Source organism: Miniopterus natalensis, chromosome 6, assembly GCF_054644295.1.
Source record: "Miniopterus natalensis isolate mMinNat1 chromosome 6, mMinNat1.hap1, whole genome shotgun sequence".
NCBI lineage: Eukaryota > Metazoa > Chordata > Mammalia > Chiroptera > Miniopteridae > Miniopterus > Miniopterus natalensis.
This window is the reverse complement of record NC_142086.1, coordinates 21,705,130-21,733,002: the sequence shown is the minus strand read 5'-3', so window position 1 is coordinate 21,733,002 and position 27,873 is coordinate 21,705,130. Positions and strand designations below refer to the sequence as shown.

General features: G+C 35.0%; 1 protein-coding gene across 2 annotated transcripts; it reads right to left on the bottom strand.

The window, feature by feature from the left end:
* Positions 1-97: 97 nt before the first annotated feature.
* Positions 98-27,873, bottom strand: CHMP2B (charged multivesicular body protein 2B). 2 transcript variants are annotated; one of them, XM_087818107.1, is made up of 6 exons: positions 27,801-27,873; positions 14,766-14,857; positions 9,202-9,396; positions 5,957-6,059; positions 2,115-2,221; positions 98-1,798 (listed from the first exon to the last, which is right to left on the bottom strand). In XM_087818107.1, exons 1-6 carry the CDS (start codon positions 27,832-27,834, stop codon positions 1,688-1,690), a joined length of 642 nt encoding a protein of 213 aa, XP_087674233.1. In that variant the 5' UTR covers positions 27,835-27,873; the 3' UTR covers positions 98-1,687. The 2 variants fall into 2 exon arrangements, with proteins under 2 accessions (XP_087674233.1, XP_087674234.1); XM_087818108.1 differs by lacking the exon at positions 27,801-27,873 and adding an exon at positions 27,499-27,520.

Below are 27,873 nucleotides of genomic sequence, written 5' to 3'. Positions count from 1 at the left end.
ATTTTCTTTTTAGAAAAATAAAATCATTATTTTGAAAAAGTACCACATATATATAACAATTTTAACTTAGCAGAAGCCAAAAATAGAGTAAAAGAGATTTAAAAAAGCATAATAGCAATAAATCTTTATTGGGATCTTTTTAACAAAATAATTTTTAAAAACAAAAGCCCCCACATGTAAACAAGAAAGTAAATAAAGTTAGTTGGCATTACTATGTACATCCAAGAATCAAAACAGTTCTGGGTTAACATCCCATTATCTAGTAAAATCTTTTGACCCATCAATGCTCAGTGTAACTGTATTTAATACTAGTAATAATGGAACCTTATCTTTGAACATAAGATGGATCATAGATTATAAACTATATTGTTTAGCTTTTCATTCTTTCCACCAATCCATATACCACATGTATACTAGTTCTAAAATGCATTATATTGTAAATATTAGTCCAAAATGTCCATCATCCCAAATTGACCAGGTAATCTCCTCCAGGGCTTTTGTGGTGGAATGTGTTAGAACCTCTATATTACAACATCATTTTTCAAAACTAACCTAATTCTCAATTCTCTCTCTATAATCTGCTACTTCATTTCTTCTCACTTTCTATACATACATTAAATACCAAAGCAATTTTACCTTTAAAAATACTGCTAAGACATTAACACACATTTAGGCAGTAATTTCTGACAAAGTTGTAGTTTATTCACCAAGAAAAAAGTGCTAATGTTTTTTAAAAATTTAGCTAGAGTATTGTCATAGTGTTATTTAATTGAGAATGATGGCTTCAATTTAGAGCGCTCAATATACATATTAATACAGTTCAAAATTAAACAGAGATTAAATTATAATTCACATGGAAAAAACCTCCTCAGTTCTTGGAAGAAAGACCAAAATATATCATTTTATTACTATACAATGTTATTAACTCAGTGTCTGTTTTTGCTAATATATTCAATTCACTTTTATAAGTTTTACAAAAGACAACCTGGATAATTTTTATAAGAGCCTCAATTTTAGTTTAAAATTTGATTTCTTCTGTCAGTTAAAATAATTTAAGGATGTGCACAATGTTTGTGCTGTTTAAGGCAGGTGCCAAGCGCATTTCTGAAGGTAATAAACTTATCAACTAGAATGTCTTCCCAAAGGAGAAAAAGAAAAAAAAAGGAAAGCTCATGACAGTTTTTGTTTAAGACTGATGTTTAAACAGCACTCTTCTTTACAGACCATTTAAAAATAATTTGGCAGCTAACTCACCTATGGTCATAACACATATTGCTAACAAAGGACAAGCAACAGATACAGAATAATATACTTTTAATATTTTTACAAGACTCTTTAGGTTGGTGCCTAGTGGCATTTAACAAGATTTTTTTATTCAGTGTGAAAAGAGTTAGACATAAACTACACTAGGTAATGAATTCATTCCTCTATGCCATGCAGGAAAGTCGTCAGCTTTTTACACATCATCACTCCTAAACAGTTCCAGTTAAAATCCAAACTGTTCCCATGTTGCATCGCTGTCATTCTTTGGCAAAGGATTCAAAATAGCCATGGCTTAGGAAACAACTGTTCACTCATGGTCTTCATTTTTGCAAAATAAATGTGTTTCATAAAAGGAATTGGCAATATGCCTGGTTTATAATTATAACTAAATAATTATAAATAAGCAAAATATTATAGCTTTTGACTAGTCTACTCCTAAAGCTTTGAGCTGTCGCTCGATCTCTTCGTCGGAGATTGTAGCCTTTGAAGTAGAGGCAGATGGTAAGCTGCGGGCAGCTGACGGAGCTTTGGCCATCTATAATGAAGAGAGTAAAGAGAGAAAAATGTGCACCATCAAGCACCTGGACCAAAACATAAAGAATGTGCTGCAAAGACGTTTAATTTACTTTTCAAACAAATAGAAAAACATGCATTTAAGAGTAAAGGACAACGTAAAACAAGTGACAAAAGCTGGAAGCTACAAGGGCTGACAAAAGGTTTACAGTTGTAATACAAACAAATGATATAATAATTAATAAAAAATACTAAATAAACTGTTTCATGTACTCACAACTGTAAGCCTACTTTCGCCCACTCCTGTATTTCCCAGTGAGAAAAGAAGACAGTCATACCTTTCCAGAGATTTCAATTCCAATTTCATCAAGAACTTGATCCACAATATCCTGGCTCTCCTCTTCATCATCAGAGCCATCAAAGATGTCATCAAGTGTGTCGTTGACTTGAAGGATGGGGAGAAAAAAGCAGTTACTTTCAAACAGATTTTAGGCTAGATTTATATTTTTAAAAGGCACTCAGATACACACACACATTGTTTTTTTGAGGCACTAAATCTGGAAAATGCTGATTTCAACAAAAATTATCCTATAATAAAACAAGTCTACTCTGATTTTTTTAAATTTAAATTTCATCTTTAATAAAGAACGATATGATATTCACAGGTAGAAGAATGAAGTTTTTAAACATGAATCTGTTTAGCTGGTACTGGTCACACCTGACCATGGAACAATATCCTGTAAATATTTGGGAGACAATTTACTCTTTTTATACCTAAATTATATTTTCACCTTTCTTAACTTTTCATTCAAGAAGTATGTAGGATAGTCTAACAAAGTTTAAGATACAGTATTTTATTAAACTTGTCCAATTTAACCCTGCAACGATTATTGTTGCTACACCCTCTCCCCACTTCCTCCTGTCCCTTCCCAAAATACTTATGGAAAGTCTTCTGTATAAAAGGCATCATATTAGGAGTTCTGGGGAAGAAATTTCTGAAGGTCTGGGAATGTCTCATTTATCTTCAAAACTAAGTGCCTGGCACATGTTGCAAGTACAACTGATAGATGGAAAAAAATGAAGATCTCAGGTAGTTTAGACTTAAGTAAAAAAGAAAGAAAAATAATAGATTGTGATAGAGAAATAAATAATTATAAAAAGGAAAGAGATTATGTCCAACTAGGAGGAAGTAACATGTGAGGTGGTCTTTGAAGGATACATGGGATTTGACCCAACAGAGACAGAGGGAACACAATGAACAAAGACATGCTGGAAGGCAATTGGGATACACAGGGAAGAGCAAGTTCTTTCGTTTGGTTATTATTTAAGGTGCATGAACAGAAAACAGTTGTGAGGGAAATAATTAAGCAGCTGGCCCACGATCACTCTCCTGATTATTAGGGGATGTCCCCAAAGGAAAGGAGACAGGTAACCTAGTCTGATCTCCTTGTAAACATGCTGTCAATTGTGCTCCTGCTAAACAGACCTACATCTGCTAGCAAGAGAGACCTTGTCTGTGGAATGCTCTTAGCAGGATGCCCTTGGTTTAGGACGGTGCTAGTAAACAAACCTACAATCTATGGGCTTATGAGCCATGACACTCTGAAAATGTCACATAAGGTAGGTGACCATCTGAGGTATAAATTTAAGATGTTTCATAATTTAAATGCTCCTTTCAACATGAGATACGTACACCTCATTACACGCACCACCTATCATTCTGGGTCAGAGTTTGTGTCCGATAAGAAAAGATCTCAGGAGTTATTTGGGATGTCCCAGCCCTTTTCTTGTTTTGCATGTCCATTTTAATTGCTTGTATACTTGACATTAGTAATAAATACTGATATTCTTTAAGACCTCCGATTTGTATAAGCATGACTTGAGAATTTTTTGTGTTAGCTCAATAGTATAAAGTAAACTTGGAAAAGGCTAAAGAGCTTGAGGCCAAAAGAAATTGAATAACACCTCTGAAGAAGTAAACTGAATGCTAAACTCAGTTATTTCATTTCATACCTATGCAACTTTAGAGGAAAGTCACTTTACCTATCTGGATGTCAGTATGCTCCCTGGCAAAATAAAGGGGCTTGACCTGAAAACTGTTTATGATTTATGACATGGGGATTTTATTTTGTAATCAGCAAAAAACCACTGAAGGAATCTGATCAGCACACTAAGTTCACCTCTAGCTTCCATAAAAATAAATTCGCAGTTGCGATACTCAAATGGTAGTGAAGTATTAAGGGAGTGGGGGAGTCCAGGTGAAAGTTTATAAGGGCTTCAATGAAGAAGTAGCAGCAGGAAAAATGAAAGAGGGTGACAGATGAGAAAGATTAGCGAGTTGTAACCAGGGATTAACAGAGAAGAATGCTTTCAGAAAAAGTGTAAAAAAATTAATCAAGGACATAGTAAAGATTTTTCAAAGATCTTTTTTCCAAAACTTGAATGTGAACTAGCTTTAGAGCAACAGTGCATAATATAAACTCTCATTTAAAAAAGATCTCCATTTAAACTTAAATTTATCTTTGGATGAAAATACTAATGTTAATATACTTTATTAGGTTATAGAAAAAACAAATAACCACCAGTAACTACTATCATTTCACACTCACTTGCAAGTACTAATATACAAATAAGAACTGTGTTGAATATGAGTTTTAAGTATGAGCTTATTAATTCTCTTCACTAGAGCTTAATGGAAAAGTTAATTCCTCTGATAAGATCTGCTCACACCTGTGCCATCACTGGAAACCAAATAAACATATTGGGTACTGTGACCATTATATAAATGACAATTCTTAGTCATTAAAAATTCACTAATGATGTTTCAAATAATCATAGTTTTCAAAGTAAAGATTCAAAGTAAAAACTGAAGAATTTTTGAACTATCAAAAATACACACACAGTATCATTAAATCCTAAAAGCAAAATAGGTAATCTGAAATAGATAATTAGAGCAATGGTGAGTTTAGCAACCTTGGTAATTTATTTAGATACTATTTATGCACAAAATGCAGTAAAACTAAAATACTAGCAAAGCTAAACTGGCATATCCCTACTTAGTTGTAAAACAATTAGAAAACATCTTTGCAAAGTAATGATGCCAGTTTTGACGTATCATGTAAGTAATAATTCAGTGTTGACCAGGATGTTGTAAAGGGTCACTCATTCATTACTGGAGAAATAGAGACTGGGACAGTCTTTCTGAGAAGAATTTGGTAGTATGAACCAAAAGCCTTATAAAAGTTAATACTCTAGGAGACTTAAGAAATTTAGACAAAAATAGAAACATTTATGAAAGCATTATCAAATAGATTAAACATTTTAAAGCAATTTCATTGACCACTGTAAGAATGATTCAATAAATTAGAGTTGAAGTTACTTAATATTGATGTTATGCAACATTAAAGCCATTTTTTTCAAAAGACTTCAGAGAAGATTTAATGTCAGGAGCACATGCTTCTATTATATACTATGTTTTTAAAAAGCTGGATAAGGTTCAAAATTGCACATGACATATGATCATAAGATATGGAAAAGTATAGGAAAGAAACATACAACATTAACAGTAACTATATCTGAGTGGTGTGAAGATAGTTTTTTTTAATACGCTTCATTTCCTTGTAGTCTTCATATTTCCACCACAACATGCAACTGGTTTATAGTCAGAAAGAAAAAACTAAATATTAAATAACTTTGGGAGGGGGAAAAAGGAATGAAAGAGCTCCATTATCTCTACCTCCAATACCTGTAGCATGAAAGAATCAATGCAAATCTGACAGTATCCAAGTAGACCAGAACCAATTATTTTATCCACAAGTTGGTTTTGGTCCAAAAATCAATAAAGTAAAACAGCTGGGGCTGGAATGGCATAGAAATATGGCATACCTTATTTTATATTTTTCCTTCAGTTAAACATTAATAGAGTTTTGAGCCATTATATATTGCCAATTTAAAAATACAACAGACAATGGAGGGGACATCTGTAATACTTTCAACAGTAAAGGTAAATTTAAAAAAATACAATAGTTACCATATGGACGCCTATTTAGAAGGGTACTGTACCATTTCTTTTTTCAGTATTTGTGCTTTCATTGATGAGAACATGAGGTTGCTAGTAAACAGACTTAGCTCATTCAAGCATTAGAAAACTGTAAATTTCATTCCTAACTATTAAACTTACTCATTTCTTCAGTCATTTCCATTTTCATGTTTTCCTTCTGGAAATTCTGCATTGTCTGTAATGTCTTTTGTGGATCCACCTTCTTGTTAACTGCCTGCATTGTCTTCAAAATATGAAAAAATCCAAATCAGCTACATAATTATAAAAATTTTACTGTGGATAAGTCCTAAGAGAACACATCAAGCAGACACAGGCTTTGAAAAGATATACATTCTGGCATAATCAAATATAAAAATGTTAAGTATTTTAGAGAAAAATAAAATACTCATTTGGAAACCATCTGCTTAACATCTATATAATGACTGGCGTGGAAAAAAACGCATATGAACAGCAGGCAAAAAATTATGTAATAAAAAAACCACTGTCAATAAAAAATACATTGCTATTCAGATGGGAAAACTACATTTGCCTACTATGCGGTAAGTAGGTAATGTCCAAATTTTAAAATAATTTTAATTTAATTTTTTACAAATCATTAATTTAATATTTAAAGTAAAAAGGATACACTAGCATATATACTTAAATCTTTTAACACATTTTAAATGGTTTCACGGTTTAAAGAAATAAAACATTGAGTTTTGCAAAAATATGTGAAAAGAATTCTTTTACATTTTATGTTCACAACTTACTTCATTAAAAGAGATTAATGCCATTTAATACAGACAAAATATTTTATATATATAAAAAATATATAATATATATATGTTATATATTAAGTTCAGTATTCAAAGACACTATACAACAGAAAACATTATCAGTTTCCAAGATATGAAGCACACATTCTTTTCTCTGACAAGTTGTATGCAATGCTGCAGTTAAAGTAATCTTAGGATACTACATACTCCTATCCCCAGCCAGCCCACACATAACTAACTCTGCAATGGCTTCCCATTGCTTTTACTATTAAAAGCCAAATTCCATAATTGGCCTGTGAGAGCAAATATCAATTAAACTCTACTTATTAAGCCAGTCTCATTTTGCACCACTGCCCTCAGTCACACCGCTTTTTCATTTCCTTGAATGTGCCATGCTCTCTCCTGTCACAGGACCTTTGCATATGCTCCTCTTACCTGGAGTGCTCTTCTCCATTTGCTTTTACTATCAACACTTAATACATACCCCTAATTACATCCTACTAGGTATATATAAAATTTTATACTTATTGGTGTAAATTATAATACTTTAATTCCAACTTACATTATTGTTGTAAATACTAAACAATAATAATAATAGAGTAGTTAATGCCTATATAACCTTACTGTGTGTCAGACACACAGACACTAAGCACTTTATATATAATAATATTTAAAGTTAAATAACATTTGAAGCTGACAAATCTTTATGTGCCAGGTAGCACCATTTTCCCTATATTACAAATGGAGAATGAAGGCACAGAAAGGTGAAATAACTTGACCTGGTTACATAGCTACTAAGTGGATGTGAGATCTGAACCCAGGTAATATGGCTCCAGAACTTAGGATCCTAATCGGTGCACTAAATAAATTGCTTCTTAAGTGGGCTGCTTCTTAAAAAGACTCTAACGTAGCACAGGGGAAGCCCCTGCCTGGTTCTGCTCTCTACTTCATCCCTACTGCTTGTTATATATAGTTCTTGCCTTTAGGATCTAAACAAATATAGGCTGAATTAACACATTTCTAAGAAATTTAAGTGAAAATTCCAATTCAGACATCTGTATATGGCATAACCACATTAGGTATCTTTTCCTAACCTACCGCTTACAGAAAATTGCAAAACAATTACAATAATGAGGTTGATCCTCATTATTTTTGGATTCCGTATTTTTGAATGTGCCTCCTCACTAAAGTTTATTTGTAACCTCAAATCAAACTTGCAGTGCTTTTGTGCTCATTCGTGGACATGCACAGAACACCAAAAAAATTAGTCGCCCAAAAGGCACATTTTCAGCTGAGGTCAAAAAAGGCAACACTGCCTTCTTGTTTCAGCTCTCATACTATAAACAAGTGTCCTTTTTGCTGTTTATTTATTGCCACATTCTTGTGCCTTTATTGGTGATTTTGCTGTTTAAAATGGTCCCCAAGCATGGAACTAAAGTGTCATTTAGTGTCCTAAGTGCAACAAGGCTGTCATGTGCTTATGGAGAAAATACACTTTGTTAGATCAACTTTGTTCATGCATGAGTTATAGTGCTGTTGCCATGAGTTAATGAATCAACAATTAAATATGGTTTCTTTCAATGGAAACACAAACAAAACAAATTTAGGTATATGCTAGTTGACAAAAATGTTGTAACCAAAAGCTCACAGGAACTTAACCCTATATTTCCCTTTGGAGCAATGGTTCAATATTCGCTAATTCATGTTCCCAACTTTGTAGAACAGTAAGTATTGCAAATAATGAGAATCAAGTGCATGTACTATTTTCCACATATGAACCTCATACTCCTCCTCCATGGCTCTTCCTCCTTTGCTCTTCATATTGATATTCCTCCTTTCCTATATTAAACACCTAGTGATATTTTTAAGACCTAGGTTTTCTGCAAAGTCTTTCAGATCATTCTATTCAAAGATCTGTGCAGTTCACTGAAGCTCAGCACAGCCTGATGAATAGCAGATAGTTTCCATTTCAGACATATCTTAACACCAGCCCTCAACTGAACTGTAAAATCTGTGAGGGTAGAGTCTTTGCCTTAAGCTTCTTGTTTCTCACAGTACTTCATATGCATCAAGGAGCTCATTATTTATTAAAAAATCAAAAGGCTCAGAGTTCTTTAAGGTCTATAGCAGAAACATTTTTAATATAAAGACTGTAAGTTAAATTTAAGTTCCTATTGAAATTATCTGATAAACCCTCTAACAGTATTCATGTGTCCTTCTGACACATACATAAAAATGAATCAAGAGGAAATTACTACTCTAAAGCACTCAAAACTTATAGCTTAATGAAATAAGAAGCCCACAAATCTTGGACAGTTTACGAGATAAAAGCAAACACTGTTTTAAATCAATTTAAAAAATTTAGAAGCTACATGTGGCCTTGGAACAATGGAAATGTCCTACAACAAGAAATTTTATATTAAAACCAATCAATAAAGAACCTAGAAATAGTTCTCTGGATTATCTAATATTATAATTCATTTTGATAAAAATTACACAGATTCGATACTCCATATAGAACAGGAAGTGCTTTAGAATCTGATTTGAAACTTGGTGTTTAAATATCTCAGATTAAACTCTAAGTCTATGGACACAAAGGCTTCTACTGACCTTTGCTGTAGTAGACATTGCACCGGCCATCTTCATCTGGGAATTCATCACTTTTGTTTGCGTGGACATAGAAGTCACTTTTGAACTTACAGCAAAAGTTCTTGTTTTCTGTTTCCGTAGTTGTACAAGCTGTTTGGCTAAAACTCTGCAAGCTTCTTTATTACCAATTTTGGCCATTTTCTTAATTTCTAATTCCTGAGAGGAAATAAAAAGAGGGGAATAAAATCACTGAGGGATAGGCCTCAAAATTTATTCCAAAAGAACAGGTCAAATATATACAGGGTGGGCAAAGGTAGGTTTACGTTGTTCACACAGGAAATACAGTAATTAATAAATAATACGAGAATAAACTGTTTCACATACTCACAATTGAAAAACCTACTTTTGCCCACCCCTGTATAATATACCCTTTTCTTCCTGACCCTGAAGTGGGCAGGGGCTGTCATAAAGTCACAGAGAGAAAAGAGTAATTTGAGAGGGCAATTTATTCCACGTTTCCATAAGAAAGAGAGAACTAGTACCTTCATCTACAAACACAAAGCTGGTCTACAAAACAGTACTCATATAAGCCCAGAAGAAAACTAAAAAACTCAACCCAAAAGTAGGTAGAAAATAACAAAAAAAACACAAGAGAGTTGGTGGGACATAGCAAAAAGAGCACAGAGATAGATTTAAAGCTAATATTATAAAAATATTAAGTCAAAAGGTCCACCTAATATCTCAATAAAAGGCAGGTTATCAGATTAGATAAGAACCCAAACATATACTATATCAAGAAACCAACTTCAGTTAAAAAAATGCTAAGTAAAGAATAGAAAAATAGCCCGGCCTGGCGTGGCTCAGCAGTTGAGCATTGACCTAGGATGCAGGAGATCGAGGTTCGAGTCCCAGTCAGGGCACATGCCCTGGTTGTGGGCTCGATCCCAGTCAGGGGCGTGCAGGAGGCAGCCGATCAATGACTCTCTCATCACTGATGTTTCTCTCTCTCTCTCTCCCTTCCTCTCTCTGAAATAAATAGATATATTAAAAAAGAAAAAAAAGAAAAAAAGAAAAATGTATTCTATATAAATACTTACTAAAATCTGGAAATCCAGAGTGGCTACATTAACATCACATAAAAAACAAAAAAAGAAAACAAAACTTGAGAACAAGGATGTTACCGGAAATAAAAAGGGGCATTTCATAAAGATAATCAATACATAAAGATGCAAAACAACCCTAAATGTCTATGCGCCTAAGAACAGTGCTTAAAAATAGAAGCACAAATGACTGAACTGAAAGAAGCAGACAAATATACAATTAGCATGAGGAATATCAAAAACTCCTCTCAAGTATTGCTGTAACTGTTAAAATGGACAGAAAATCTGATGCAGAAGATTTACAAAAAATACTATTACCAACTCGACCTAGCCAACATTTAAAGGAAACTCCATCAACAACAGCAGAGTCCTCATTTACAAGCATACAATGAAAAAGAAGTCAACAAAATATACCATATTCTGCATCAGAGAACAAGGCTCAATAAATTTAACAGGGTTGAAATGATATAAAGTATGTTCTCTAACCACAATAAAATTAAACTAAAAATCAGTAAGAAAAATATGAAAGAAAAATCACAAATGATCAAGACATAGGTTAAAGAAAAAAAAAAATCACAAGTGAAATGAAATATTTTGAACTTAATGAAAACACTACATATCAAAATGTGTGGGCTGCAGTTAAAACAGTTCTTAGGGAGAAATTTATAGAATTAAAGAGTATATTTAAAAAGGTAAAGGAATTAAGAAGTACAAATTGGTAGTTACAAAATAGTCACAGAGATGGAAAGTACAGCATAGGGAATATAGTCAATAATATTGTAATAACTAGGTATGACAATACCAGGTGGGTGCTAGAATTATCATTTTGTAAGTTATATAAATGTCTAAACACTATGCTGTACATGTGAAACTAATATATTGAGTGTCAACTGTAACTGAAAAATAAAAAAGAGGTATAAAAATAAATTACTCAAAATAATAAAGGCAAAAAAAGGTGGTATTATTTTAAAATGTCAAAAGCCTCAAAAGAAAAGTAAAAGAGAAGTGGAAGTATTTATGGCACAAAGAAAACAAAAGAAATAATATAAACCATAAACGAGAAGAAATCCATAAACTAGAAAGGAAGAAAGTGCAGATAAATTAATGAAATTCAAAACAGGGGTTTTTTTTGTTTTGTCTTTTTTTTTTACAAAAAATGGATCAAATTGATGTACCATTAGCCAGACAGATAAGAGAAAACAACCGAGACAGAGAGAACACACAAGTTACAAATATGGGGAATACAAAGGGGGGCATCACTTTATATCCTAGTGATGTTAAAGGACAGTAAAGTTTAGTAGAAATGGACAAATTACTTGACAGACACAAACTACCAAAGCTCAGTAAAAAAGACAGAAAGTCTGATCTATATCCATTTTTTTTAAAAAAATGAACTTGTAGTTTAAAAACCTGTCCACGAAGAAAACTTCACTCCCACTGGCTTTACTGCTGAAAGCTACCAAACATTTAAAGAATACACAAACCCTTCTAGTAAAGGAAAGAGTAAGGGACACTTGTGAATTCATGTTTTCAGATCAGCATTGTCAAAACTAAATAAAGACACTACACAAAAACACAGCCACAGATGAATACGGTTCATGAACACAGATGCAAGTATTCTTGACAAACTCTCAGCAACTTGAAAGAAAAGTATTTCAAAAAAATACATCAACACCAATGACATTTATCTCAGGAGCAAAAGTTTAAGTCAACTTAGGAAAATCAATCAAAGTAATTCACTGCATTAACACATTAAAGAAAAACTACTTGATAATTATCTCAATAGATGCAAAAAATAAAAAAAGCATTTGAGAAGTTCATTCCTGATAAAAAGTCTCAACAAACTATATTAAAAGGAACTTCCTCAACCCGAGAAAGGGCACCTACAAAAATCCTACAAATTTAATATCATTCTTTATGGTGAAAGACTGAATGTTTCCCCCTAAGATAAGTAAAAATAGGAGGATACCAATTCTACGTAACACTGAAAGTTTTAGCCAGTGTAATAACGTATACATCAAAAAGGCATCAAAACGGGAAAGGAATGTGAAAAGTTTAATTTATTCATAGATGACAAGCAGATGACATGATCATGATTGTCTATGTAGAAACCTAATAGAATCCACAAAAAGGCTACTACAATAAGTGAGTTTAGGAAGGGTACAGGATTCCAGATCAATATACTACTACTACTACTACTACTACTAATAATGTATTTCTTTCTATAGACCAGCAACAAAAAATCAGAAATTGAATGTTTTCAAAATACCTAACATCAAAAATATAAAATAGTTAGAGATAAACCTGATAAGAGAAGTGTAGAGCCTGTATAATTACAAGTAAAAACACTGCTGAAAAAATTGAGAGATCTAAATAAATGGAAGGTACAGCATATTCATGGATTGTAAGGCTCAATATTGTTAAGATGTTCAGTCTTCCCAAATTAGTTTACAGTCAATGTAATTCTAATAAAAATCTGATCTTTTTTGTAGAAACTGTCTATTTTATTTGAAAGTTCATTTGGAAATGCAAAGCACCTAATATAGCCAAAACAATTTTGAAAATAGAAGTACAAAGTTGAAGGGTTAACACTATATATAACTTTAAATGTAATTTTAAAACTTACTATAAAGCTATACTAATAAAAAGTGTGGTATTGGCTTAACAATAGTCGTATACATCAATGAACAGCATAGAGTCCAGAATGAGGCCTACATGTATTTGGACAACTGATTTTCTACAAAGATGATAAGGTATTTGAACAGGGAAAGATGTCATCAACAAATGGTGTTGGAACAACTGAATTTCCATATGCAAAAGTGAACTCTAACCTCACCTGACAATATAGTGATTTAATTCAGTATGGTTCACAGTTCTAAATGTAAGAACTAAAACTAAAATATTTCCAGGGGAAAACATAAGAGGAAATATTAGTGACTTTGATTTAGGCAAAGATTTCTTAGGAAACTAAAAGTCCTAATCATTAAAAAATAATAAATTGTACTTGATAAAAGAATCTCTGCTCCTCAAAAGACACTATTAGGAAAAATAAAGACAATGCCAAGAATTGGGGAGAATACTTTCAAAACATATATTTACTAAAGTACTTGTATCCAGGACATATAAAAAATTCTTACAACTAAATAATTAGAAAACAACTTGAAAAAAAAATGGTTAAAATCTTTCAGTAGACCCTTTGGCAAAGCCGGTATATGTAAAAGGCAGACAGGCACATGAAAAGATGCTGAACATCACTAGCAATTAGGAAAATACAATTTAAAATGACTATCTGCTATACACCACTAGAATGACTAAAAGGAAAAGAGACTGTTAACTTCAACTTTTGGCCAGGATGTGAAACAACTTTACCTGCATATAAAGCTGGTGAGAATAGAACATTACAGCCATTTTGCAGAACTGTTGAGCATTCTTATACAGTTAAACATACATTTAATCTATGACCCAGCAATCCCACTCCTAGGAATATACCCAAGAGAAATGAAAACACATGTTCACACAAAGCCTTCAATTGGATGTTTATAGCAACTTTATTCAAAAAAGCCAAAATTTCAAATAACCCAAATGTCCATTGGCTGGTAAATGGATAAACAAATTGTGGAACATTCACACAAAAGCCTAACATTCATCAGTAAAAAGGAATTAATCCTGATACATGTAACAACACTGATTAATCTCAAAATAGTTATGAATGAAATAAGCCATATGAAAAGAGTTCATATTCTATGACTCCATTTATATAAAACTCTAGAAAATGTAAACTAATCTGCAGTGAGAGATCAGTGTTTGCCCGACTGAGGAGGAGGAAGACAGGGAGGGATTACAAAGGGAAAAAGGAAACTTTTAGGGATCAAGGATATGTTCATTACCTTGATTGCAATATGGTTTCACTAGTTAATACATATGTCAAAATGTATCAAATTGTATGCTTTATGTACAGACTATTGCATGTCAGCTATACCTCAATTATGCTGTTTATTAAAATACCTTAAGCAACACATATTTTTAAACATAACAAAATATTTAAAGATAGCCAATTTTTTAAAGTACATTTATTATCACAGACACAATGATAGCTAAAATATCAAGTAAGACACCTATGAGCAAACATAATTATTTTCTTTTAACCCTCTCTTGTTTTCAAGGACTACATTATCTTTGTTATTAGTGAAGAATAATTTGGCTCTGTTTTAAGCAATATTTCTTCCTAGGCATTTATGACTTTTACACACTGAAAAATAATTTGATGTTATAATCAGCAGAATACATAGAATCCTGACAAAAGTCAGCAGAATGACACGATAAGCAAAGGTAAGCAGAAACTGCAGAAAGGCGTTAAGTGCCATTTCTTAGTAAAGCAAATCACTTACCACCTGCCATCTGTCTTTTTCCTAGTTAGCTAATTATTCCAACACTAATTTCCAAATTTGTTTGAAAAGTTAAACTGAAATTTAATGTTCTACTTACCAGCTGTTTTTCTTGTTTCTCTAAAGCTGCTCGATCTCTGCTTATAGCCCTTTGTGTACCTCGCAACTCTCGATTCTGTTCCTTTATTACATCTGAGAGAAGCAAAAAACAAACCTAAATGTACAGGTTGTAAAATTTTCTTTAATACCATTTAAAATACTGGACTCAGAGATCTCAGTAAAAAACAAACCTTGATTTATTGGATGTTAAAATTTTTTCTTTCAATTCAATATACTGAAAACTCAGACAAATATTTAAACTTGAATTATATTACAAAAGTGAGTGCAGTGTAATCTAGTCAGCTAAAAGAACATATAAGTCACAATAAAATATTCCCTTAGAGAACTGACTAGTATCCATGTTTTATATGGCACATATATATGTCACACACATACATACTTTTCATCTTTCCTAACTCCAGTATTATATGAAATTCCAGAAATAATTAAGGTCATGTGTTTATTAAATCTTTTTTCTACACTAAATTATCATAACAGGGCGAAGCACCAGACCTTCCAATGAATGCCACCTCTGCCACTTATTCATTATATGTTGGAAAAGTTAGTTAACACTCTAAATTTCAGGTTTCTTATAAAATAGGGATTGTTGTTAAGAGTAAATAACATACATGATGCCCTGAAATACTATAAGTGTCCTCTCAATGTCTAATTTATCTCAGTTCATCTGGGTCCATCAGTCTCACCCTCTGAAGAATTAAAGTATTAGTCTAGGCTGATGGATGATAATTAGGGTTAGCTTTTACTAACAGTGATTTCTTCAAAGGATCACAGATATGGATGGTAATTCTTACCAAAACTGATCTGTCACTGTCCGGAATCTTTTAAGTGTTTTACAAATATTATGCAACATAATGCTCATAATAATGCTAAGGAGTTGACTTTTCTATTATTTTATATACAACAAAATTGAGTATTAGGAAGTTGAAATGACTTGCCCAAGGTCACAGGGGAGTAAGCAGTAATGCCAGATTTGGACCAAAGTGTTCTGTCTCCAGAATCTTAATCGCTTCACTAGAGTGTTTTTTTTTTTAATCTATCTATTTACTAAAAAATTAAAGAGTAGTCTTATCAAACGGTGTGGGGGCAACTGGATGAAAAAGAATGAAACTGGACCCCTGCAACACACCATATATAGAAATTAACTCAAAAAAGGTTAACATCCCAAATATAAGAGCTAAAATCATAAAACTAATTAAAAGAATCACAGGAGCAAATCTGCGCGACCTGGAATTGGCAATGGGCTCTTCAAAACGACACTAAAAGCACAAGAGACAAAAGAAAAGATAAACGGAACTTCAAGAGAATTAAAAACTGCATCAAAGAACATAAGTGATAACAACCTACAGAATGGAACAAAATATATGCATATTATATATATGGTAAGAATCTACTTTCCAGAATTTATAAGGAACTCTTACAACTAAAAAACAAGACAAACAACCCCATTAAAAACTAGGTGAGTGATTTAAATAGACATTTCTCCAAAAATTCACAAACGGCAATAAACACCCCAGGAAAATGGGATATCAGTTCACATCCACCAGAATGGCTATAATCAAAAACAAAAAGGGGAAATAAGGAGCACTGATGAGGACACAGAGATCGAACCCCTGTACAATGCTCATAGGAATGCAAGTTATTTCAGGCCCCTGTGGATAACAGTTTGGTGGTTCCTCAAAAAGTTAAAAATTAGCATATGATCCAACAATTCCACTCCTAGGTACTTATCCAAAAGAACTAAAACAGGTACTTAAATACTTCTACACGAACATTCATAGAAGCACTATTCACAACAGCCAAAAGGTGGAAGCAACTCCAATGTCCATGAACAGACGAAAGAAGAAACGAATTCTGACATAAACGTATAATGGATATTATTTAGTTATAAAAAGAACCAAGTACTGATACTACTGCAACATGATAAACCTCAAAAATGTTATGCTACATAGAAGCCAGATACAAACGGTCACATTTTAGGATTATACCTATATGAAATATCCAGATTAGATAAATCCATGAAGACAGAAGATGATTGGCTGGTAGTTGCCAGTGGGAAGAGGGGGAACGGTGGGTCACTGCTTAGTGGGTGAAGGGCTTCATTCTAAGGTGATGAAAATGTTTTGGAACCAGAGGTAATGGCTACACACCACTGCGAATGTACCAAGTGCCACTGACCTGTTCACTTTAAAATGGTTACTGTTATGTGAATTTCACCTCCACTAAAATAACAAAGCCAGCTACCATTATCCTTTTTAATGATGGAGCATCACAAGTTATGTTCTACACATTTCTGTGTATAGTGTAACTTTTCTCAGAATAAAAATAACTAAGTATATTGAGTAATAGGCACTATATTAGGGGCTTCACAACAACCTCAAAAGGTAGGTAGGTACTGTTATCGCACTTGTTTCAGAGCAAGAAACTGGCATTTGGGGAGCTTAATCTGCCCAAGGAGAAAAGTGCTAGGATTCATATACTGGTGGTCTGATTCCATGCCCTTGGATTTTAACTACTGTATTATGCTGCTGTGAAGCTTTCTGGGCAAACAAGAAATAAAGTTATCAGAGACATAATCCTTATAAATATAGATCCATATCAATAAAAACATTCAGTATTTCAAACTGAATGAAAACATTCAAGTCATTATATAAAATTTAACTAATCAATTACAATGACTTTCTGAATACAAGTTAAAATAAGATGCCAGAACTCCCATATCCTATATGTCGGCATATAGGACATCTACTCCCCCTTCTTTGCTTACTCTGTTTTTCAGCTAAGTTATACTGGTGAATATGTCATGCTCAGGATTTACTAAGAACACATTTTATATGTCCCCTATATTTAGAAATATAAAACTGTACCATATCTTTAGTGGAGATGAAGAGGGAGGGAGATGAAGCGTATGACTCTCCCCCAGCCACTTTTTTCCAGAAGGAAAATGCATAGTTCACGTAACAAAAAGAGACATGTTCTGTAGACAAATATATTTGAGAAACGTTGATGTTGAAAAAAAATTAAACAGATTTCTTTACTTCAAGGTTTCTAAGTATGTTTAACATATGAATATGCATCGTACATTCTTAAGGGAGAATATATTATAGATCATTTCCCAAATTATTAAGCCAAGAATCTCTTTCAAGAAATCTCTATTAACATTTCCTAGATACTAATGTTCCATGGAGCACTGGCTGAAATCCTATTCTAAAATAACATGACTTATTAGTTTGCTAGTGCTGCCATTAAAAACACCACAGATTGGGTGACTTAAACAACAGAAATTAATTTTGTTGGTCCTAGAGACTGGAAGGCCAAGATTAAGATGTTGGCAGGCATGATTTCTCCTGAGCCTCTCTTTGGCTTGTGGATAGCCTACTTTTGTGTCCTCACGTGGCCTTATCTCTGCACATGCCCATCTCTAGTGTCTCTTCTTCTTATAAGGATACCAGTTCTACTGGATTAGGGCTCAGCTTCATGATCTCATTTAATCTCAATTACATCTTTAAAAAGACCTTATCTATCTCCAAATGTAGTTACAAAGGAGTTAGTGCTCCAACATATGAATTTTTTGGATACACAATTCAATCCACAACACACAATGTCTTCCCCCTGACATATATAGACACCAAACAAAATAGCAAAAAAAGCTCTCATTTCTTAATCTTTCAAAAAAAATTATAAGCCTTTTCACCCTCAATACTCAGGCACAAGTTTTTTTCCTTTTGGAGTTAGTTCCCTACCTTGCCAAAGCCAATGGATTGCTTTGAAAACATTTACCATTTACCCTACTGTTTCAATAAAAAAAATATGCTCAAAATTTAAAACTGTGAAATGACAAATGAACTTTTGAAGTATAAACCCCTTTGTGTACTAAAAACTCCCTAGTTTTTTGTATAAGATGAAGTACTGAGATAGTGATGATGGTCTTCTAAAGTTACAAGAGTACTAAGCTGTAAAAGAAGCCACCATATGTTAAAAAGTTTAATAAGTTAAATTGTGGCCAGATCATTGACAAGGGTGCAAAGCAACCACTGAAGCCTTGATTGCTCAGATCTAGAATTCTACCAATATACACTTTTTCATTACTAGGGTGTATAATGAAAAAATATATATTTGATCTCTGTCCTGAGTTCCTGGAACAGAGCTCCTAAAAACCCTTGGAACTTCCTGAGTGACAGAAATGTCTTTTGACTCAGGAAGGGGGGCCCTTAGACAGTGTCAGGATGGGACTGGTTACCAGAAGACCATATACTTGATTAGAGGGTGGGAACTTTCAGCGGCACCCCTGAGGAGAGGGGAGTGGGTGAATATTGGGTGATTAAAACTCTTGAACAAAGAGACTGGTAGAGCTTTTGGGCTGGTGAACAAATGGACATGCTGGGAAGAGGGCATGGAAGCTCTGTGTGTACCCCCTCACCTTTGCTTCCATTTGGCTGCTCATTCTTGAGTTTTATCCCTGTAATAAACCAGTCATAGTAAGTAAAGCAATTTCCAGAGTTCTAAGAGTTTTCCTAATGAATTATCAAATCTGAGGAGGGTGTTATGACACCTGAATTTATAACCAGTTGGTCAGAAGTAATGGTGGCAACCTGGGACTTGTAACTGGCATCCTAAGTGAGGGCAGTCTTGTGGGACTGAGCCGTTAATCTGTGTGTGGGGTGTTATGTTACAATTGAACTGAATTACTAGAGACACCCAGTTAGTGTCAAAGAATCAGAGTATAGATTAGATATAGTCATCTTTGTTGAAAAACAAGTATTATGAAGGGGGCAAAGGGTGGGGGGCATAGGGAACATCTGTAATAGTGTCAACAATAAAAACAAAACAAAACAAAAGTATTATGACACGAAATTTCAACAAAACATAATTTAATCAAATAGTCTGACTTCCCCTTTCTTAATTTTATAACTATGTGTACCATAACTGTCACTGTATATTAGAGAAGGAAAAATAAAGAAAATTAACTACTGCAAATTCCACAGTCTATTGTTAATAGACCTATTAATATTTAAACAGTTCTAAGCTATAAACTGAGAGCATATAATGTTATATACTAAAACACAGTCATAATACTTTAAAACATATTACGGTAAGTAGAAAAAGGTAGTAAAATATTTTTCATATGCGATGATAGGTATATCCTATAAAACAAACAAATTGCTCTTTAATTTTTAAAAAATAATCTCTATACTAAACCCACATTTAATGATTCTGTCTTCCAGATAATTCAGAAGGAATAACATGAGAAAGGTTCTGAGGCACTTTCAATGTTTTTAGGCCACGTTTATTTTCAATTATGTTTATTTCTTAGTAGGTCTGTTTTCTTCTCCAAAGTATAAGCTCTTTAAGAGCAAAAATGCATGTATTTTATTTATTTATCTATTTGTATTCCCACCTTACTTCATGCCAACTACTATCCCAATATATTAATTAACAGTGGGGTGTATAAACACATATACCAAAATGTAAAAGAATTTCTTTTATAGGCATATTAAACACATTCCTTTAAAATGTAAAATAAAATCTACTGGCTATCAAGAAAGGTGATTATCAACAATAGTAAAATATGAACTATGATAGGTATCATTCTACAACGGAAAAATGGAGCACTGAAATAATCAGCTACTTCCCTTATAATTTTCTGCTTTTCTCTCTTTTCAATATGAGTTCAGACAATGACAGAAACATGTACAGAGTATTGCTGACATCAGGAGAAATGGAGAGCTCGGCTTCTGTCCATCCTGTGCTTCCCTGTCAATCCCCTGCTCCCGCCCCAGGTAAAAGAGCATGCCCTGAATTCTCATACTCCAGCACTTCATCTACACCTTGTGGGCTGTGGTGAAGCACTTCACAATAGGTGGGAATAGAAAACTTTCAAACTGAAAATTTCAAAAGGACACCCACGATGTGCTCTCTCTGTCACCATGTGGTGAGGTAAAAAGGGTCTGGGGGCTGCCCCCCCTCCCACTCTCCCTGCCCACACTCAGCACAACACGTAGAGGCCACCCAGGCCACTCCTGGCATTAAAAGCCTGAGCTTTTAAGACTCTTAGGACTGAACGAGGTAACACATGCATGCAGTAGACCAATAAAATCTCAGACCTAAATCTGGGACTTCAGAAGACACAGACAGAAAAGGTTGTTCTGCCTTCTGGGGTTCTAAGTCAATAAGGAGTATCTACTTACAGAAAAAGAAAAAAGAGAGCCAAAAATTAAAAACAAATCGAAAATAGCCTCCCACGTGGTCTCACCTAGCTCACTACAATTCTCTAGTGAGGTCTGAGCCAAGCTCCAACTTGAATTATGGTTGCCCTTCCAGACCCTGCTCATTTATATACAATTTGCACATTTGAGGATTAAAGAAAAGTAATTATCAATTGTAAATATGGACCCATTAATCAGTGAGGAATATTGTTTTAGTGCCTATCCTTTGAGAGAAGGGGGCTGTCTCAAGCTTGCAAGCAGTTCAGGATTCCTGTCTCATGAGCACGAGGCACAACATGCAGATAGTACCACTCAGCAGGATCCCAGCTGGTCTATTAGACAGTATCCACTCTACCATATACTGGGTTTTGTGCTTTACTATAAGGTCATGATGGCCTTTGTAATCTAATATATTTTCTGCTTTTAAGAGTATTTCTTCGGGATAAAAATCATTTTGATTTATACATCTTTACTCCTGTCAATTATCTTGAATCTAACCATCATATGCATTGAGATAAGAGCATAAAATGTTCCCACATCCTGCTTTACCATCTCTGTTAACTGGTTTTTGGGACCTAGATCCCAAGAGGAGAGGGAACTCCCCTTTAGATTTCATCTACAAGCTCTGCATCAGCTGGTATCACTGGAAATGGTGGGTATTGTGGCACTGCTACAATGGGATAATGGGTACTTCATAAACCCTGATCATGACTATGAAAACAAGAGCCAGGAGTGTGAGTTCAGCAAAAGTAAGCATGGTGGAGCTCACCAATGAACAATAAAGTAGAAACAGGTCCTGGCTGAGTGGGGATGTATAAGCTTCTTGGGTTGATGGGGGAAAAAACCTGCAAAATATGCTATAAGCTCAAAGGGTAAAGGATAAGAAACATTAAAGGTCAGTAACAAGAAAATGCTGGTTCCAAATTTACTCAAAGGCAGAAGGAAAATGACAATAAGAGTGGGTGAGGAGGAATCAGAATTTGATATGCAAAGTAAATTTGTTTCTCAAGCTTTGGAAATGGTTTATCAGAAACCAGGGAGGAATGATATGAGCTTAATTAACCAGTTTTGACACATGATAAAGAAAAAATAAAATAAAATACAAACTATGGGAAACAGAAAGGGCAGTGGAGGATCAGGCCAACAGCTTTACTCTACATGTGGCTCAGGGAGCCAAGGATCCACTTAAGAACTAGGTTGAAGTTGAAAAACTCAGCAGCACTTGCTTGGAAGGGAGATGCAGAATACTAAAGAGAAAACAGGAGAATCTAGCCCTATGGTAGCATTAAAGAAAGTAAAAAGAATGTCCCTCCCCCAACGAAAAACTCTCAAAAGTCACTCAAACCCTGAAGAATTCATTGAAATGAATTTATTATTATTATTAAAATATCAGTTTTTTGCAGAGCTGAAGGTACTGGGATGGGATGCCTATGAACAGATCTTTGGGTCACATTTGGTTCTCAAAGACACAGGCTCTGGCACACTCATCAAGAATAGCTTAAGTTCAGAAATCTCTCCAAGATCATGTTCAGCTTAAATAAGGGAATGAGAGGGAAAGCACCTCTGGAAAAAAGTCTCACAGACACCTGGACTTGAAGGCAGGCAATGGTAACATGAAAAGAAATACTAGCCTTTGGTGTTACGATAGGGAGGAAGAAATACAGAGGGAAGACACTTTTCTACAAATATCCATTCTAAAAGTATGGAGAACTTTGCTCAACAACAAAAAAACAACAACAAAAATGCTAGGAAGACTGTACTGTGCTCCTGAATCCCACATGCAATAATAATAATAATAATTTTTAGTGTGCCAAGAATGCAGGAGCCAAATAGAAAGTACAATCTGAGATTTTAAATATTCAAAATAATAAGCACTAAGGAAACACCCATCATCCTAGGAAAGATCTGAGTACTCCAGGTAGCACCACGATAATGATGTACTTTATTTGGAAGCAGGTATGTTTCTGGAGGGAATTCAGTTTATATACATGGTACATTTTATTCCCTCTGAGCTACTGGAAATTTGGCCTCACAACTGACCTCTTGACAGGAGATTATCCCTACTTCATCAAAACTCCACAGGTTCTGCACTCTGGACAACTAGCATGCATGGATAACAGCCCAATGAGGCAAAGACTAAGAGGCTCTGTTCCTGTTTGTAGTAGTGTCCCTCAAATTATCTCTCAACTTGCACTGAAGTTCAAGGTGGGTGGCAATGATATGAGTGCAGGCTATCGTAAGTTCTTTATACTGGAAACACTACTTTGAGTTAGTAAATACTATTAGTTTCAAATATAGTCTCTAAATTACAAACTGCTGCAGAGATATTTTCATTTATGCTGAAGATTCTGCAACCTTGGAAAAGTTTGAATAAGCATAAGCCAACTTTGGAAGAGCAAAAGGATCTACTTTGGTTTCACTCAAGGCAAGTCAGGAAGAAAATGTAAAAATTAAAAAAAAAATTAAATAAAAACAAAAAAAAATAAGTAGTGAGAGATTTAACATAATTTGAAGTAGCATCAGAAAAGAACTCCTAGAGAAAGGAAAACACAAGACTGTTCAGGTTAGCTACAGGAAGAGAAAAGATGAATTTTCCATAAGGGCATCATCATAAGTAAAAATATGTCAGAGTGAGAAAAGTATGGTAGATACAGATGGATATGAGAACAGTATAGCTGGACGGTATTATGTCCAGAGACATGGCCAGAAAGCAGATCAAAGAGGGCCATATATGCCTTATTAAAAAGCACCCACTCGATCCTGTTGGTACCAGAGTCAATAAAGGAGTCTACACTGAGCAGTAGCATAGGAAGATCTGGGTTTCAGGTATAGCAATTACACAAGCAAATTTGTAGGTGAGCCAGTTAAGGGCTGTGAAGCTATAGCAAAGAAAAGCAGAAAGGTGATGAGGTAAAGTGCATACAGAGGAAGATTACATGTGTCAAATATTTAAGAAGCAAACGTAGCAGGACTTGGTAATTAACTAAAGACAGGGCAAAATCAAGAACTCTCAAACAGTGGGGGAGAACCCAGGAACAGGACTGACATAAAGGAGATGGTGATGAATTCTGTTTGGGATCTCTTTAATTTGACATCCTTTGGGATGTCTAGGTAGAAATACTTAGCAAACTACTGGATGTATTGATCTGACTCTCAGAAAAATATACCAAGAGATATAAATTTGGGATCCATCAAGGTTTAGGTTATAATTAAAACAATAAGAGCATGAATAAGATCACACAAATAGAGAATGTACAATTAGCATAATGGTAGCCCAAGGGGAACCAAGAGAACACTAACATTTAAGGAGTAGGTCGAGTAGGTCAGAGGAAGGGAGGAAGGGAGAAAGGAAGGAAGGGAGGAAAAAAAGAAAAGAAAAACCTGAAAGCAGAAAGAAAGAGAGTGGTCAGAGAGGAATATGAGGACAATCATGTCACAGAAGCCAAGAGAGTTTTAAAAAAGAAATTATTATCAGACTCAAATGTAAAGCATAGGCCCAAGAGATGATCACTAAAAAATGGCGATTGGATTTTGGTGATCTAGAAGTAACTGATGATCTTAACAAAATCTCATGACATCAAAGCAAACTGCAGTAGAATGGGGGCATCTGAGAAATAAAGAGGTGGGGACAGGATCCATCACTACGCCTGCAACAGGTTTAGATGAAGAGCACAAGGAGGACAATACTGCCTAAGAAATATGAGGTCAGGAGTCAGGACAAGGAGGGTTGTTTCCAGTTCTACCACCCTTAGATACTGAAGTTCTACCAATCATTCTGAGAGAAACGAGTCTAGTTCAGACAGAAGGTAACATTACATGGTACCAACCAAAAGTTGAGAAGTTCAAGTACTTAGCAAGAACGGCAAAATTAAACTGTGCCATAGGATTATCTAATAAAAAAAAAAATAACAATGATAATATTCAAAGAGATTAGGCTCTGGCTCTGCCACTTAGTAGTTGTGTGATCTTGGGTAAGTTACTGAGTCCTTTGTCTTTCAATTTCTTGATCTACAAAGTGGGGATAATAACAGTACTTATAGATGTTGTAAGGATTATAATAAGATACTGCATACAGATAGAATGCTAACTTGGTGCTGGCTTACAGTAGGACCTCAAATTTGTCATTATTCAAGATAACAGACAAAAATTACATAGTGCAAAAAGAACTTCACTTTTTAGGAGGCATTGTTAGTTGTGCATTTATGACAAGTCCTTATGGCATCCTGATTTACAGGTTCACAATTAGCTCCAATAAATAGGTCACCATTTGTACACTTAAGGAAAAAACGACAACACTGTAAACACTTTACCCTAATATATATGCATATATCTTATAAATCAGTAAAAGGAAGAACAAGGACTCAATTGTTAATTTCAAATTCAAAAGAACCTTCCTTTTCTATGGCACTGAGGTACAGTTCTCATTAATTTCTGTAACAAAGTATACAGTGCAGAGACTTGTTCATCTGTGTCAAAAATGAATTAAACATAACTCTGAATAGTAATAAGTGCTATAATGTTGTTTCCCTTTTGAATTTACATGTGCAGAATTTACATGTCTTTAATGATGTAGCATGCAACTCTTCCAGCCAATCCAAGGAGACAAAAAGATTCAATTATTCTCCAGATCTATAACCAGTTACATACTTTCCTTATATATCAGAATTTCATTACTGCTGAAACAGATAAAAAGACAGCATATAGTAAAAGATCTTATGATCAATAATCAACGAGGCCAAAGACCTGGGAGAAATGCATAAAAATACAGCACATTTCATAATATATAGTCTCATTACTGCTAGAATGCTGTTACCTTTTAAACAAGCAAAAGAACTACTTTTTAATAAAACAAGGAGTAAAAACATCAGTAAAGTTCTATATCAAAATAATAAAAGTACAGCTCTAGAATTAAGATGTTATTAAGTGATTTGAATTGACATGGTAACTTAAGAAAACATCATGTAGTTTGATAGTTATAGTATATGTACATGGTGGGCAAATTTATATTCAGAAATTTCATATACAGATCTTTAAATCAGTAGCATAGTTCCTAGCAAAAGTCTTTAAGACTCCCCTCCCTCCAAAAAGTCTATTTCGCAAAAACATTATTTCTTGGATGAATTAACCCAACTGCAAATGAGTATACAGTTAAACACCCTCACTGTCTTTATTTTTATTCAGCTCCATACTTCAAGCACAATAGTCACCAGATTGCTAAAAGCACCAGGAAGCACAGCAATGAGAACATAGAACTGATATTTATGTCTTTAAAAATATTAGCTATTAAGCAATTCACAGTAGGATATTTGAGTTTTAATGTTAAATTTTTTTTTTTTTTAGATGCAACCTTTTTTCTCTGTTTAGTAAATTCTCACTATATAAAACTGAAACAAAGAAATAAACCTTTTTTCCTACCCTGGAGTACTACATAACACCCGAAAATCACAATATTAGTACTGGAACGCTGAAAAAAAATAAAGTACCATGTTAAAGATTAAATAAGCAGCATTCTTAGGAGTAACACACAAAACCCACTTCACATCACTGTATTACTTCCTACAGCAACTTGGTAGTTATTCCGGTATTATAAATGGTTAATAAAAAGTCCCAGTTAATAACAAGTCAACACACTTAAAAATCTTTTCACCCACTCAGGGCAAGTAAAAATATATCATTAGGGGTAAGATGACGCTATGTGGTGAAGTGAAGGGTAGGGTGGCAGAGTAAAAATGATGCCTTTGTTATCCTTCCCAAAATAATTTTACTGGCATTGGAACAGTCCATACAAAAAATGAAGGAGTTACCCCAGGTGTGGACTGAGCACCCTGTTTGTACCAATCACTGTCTAGCTGCTGCTGCTCCTTTTGTGGCAGAGTTAGACCCTTACAAAGAAGTGATTCTTTGCTTGAACCAGCAGCAACCCAGACTCAACCTGCAATGGGCAACACTATTTTTAAATAACTTGAATGACTCTGATTCCTGGTAGCAGCCAATGAAAATACCAAGACTATCAAGACTAATCAGTGTTATAGGAACGCACGTCACAGGCATCGATTATAAACACCAATTTGCATGTTCCTGGACATCGCCTTTTTTTCCTCTGAAGATAACATAGAGCTAAAAGTCTGAAACAATGAAAGTACCTTAAAATATAAGGTACTTTTAGCTATGCAGATAGCACACTCCACTTCTCTTTAGAGAGCAAAAGACAATCACAAGGGAGAAAGGCGCATTATGGAACCAAACCCAGGCCCTTCCCTTGGGTTTCTTTTATTTTCCTGTTGGAATCAGTGGGGAAGAACTGTTTCACATCTCTACTGATGGGGTGTTCCTAGGACAAGACCAACCCGACCCCAAGTTCATTTCGGTACCTGGAGCCCCCCCACCCCCCCTCCCACCCGCACCCCACCCCCACCCCCACCCCCACCCCCGGCACAGGTTCGGTCCGCACGCCCAGAAGTGGGGCAGGTCCAAACTGAAGGAGCGACCAGCCAACCAGACGAAACTCACAAGACATTCACTAAATCACCAAGTCTGATGACACTCCAGGGCCAACAGCATCCTGCCGCCTCCGCTAGAGGAGAAGAACGGGTTTGGGGGTTGCGTCGTCAGCAGGAAGCCGCCCCGCGCCCCGGCCGCCGGCCCGAGGCGGGGAGCGAGGGGGCCGCGGAAGCGCAGCGACGCTCGCGGGCGGTCACCTGTGGGGCCCGGCCCGGCCCCGCCCCGGGGCAGCGCCGAGGACCGCCGCCCGGAAGACCCAAAACGCGCCTGGGGAACACCGAGGGGCCCCTCTGGCCCGGCCTGGAACTTACCATCCACGGTTTTCTTCTTGAAGAAGGACGCCATGGTCAAGGACCGCGCCCAGGCGGCCCGGCTCGGGCCCGG

What these genes read in the sequence shown, in the direction of transcription:
- CHMP2B (XM_087818107.1), bottom strand. Translation starts at nt 27,834, where the DNA reads ATGGCGTCCTTCTTCAAGAAGAAAACCGTGGATG. An exon ending in CAAGAAGAAAACCGTGGATG is followed by an intron (nt 14,858 to 27,800) that starts GTAAGTTCCAGG and finishes TGCTTCTCTCAG; the next exon opens with ATGTAATAAAGGAACAGAAT. An exon ending in GAATTGAAATCTCTGGAAAG is followed by an intron (nt 1,799 to 2,114) that starts GTATGACTGTCT and finishes TCTTCATTATAG; the next exon opens with ATGGCCAAAGCTCCGTCAGC.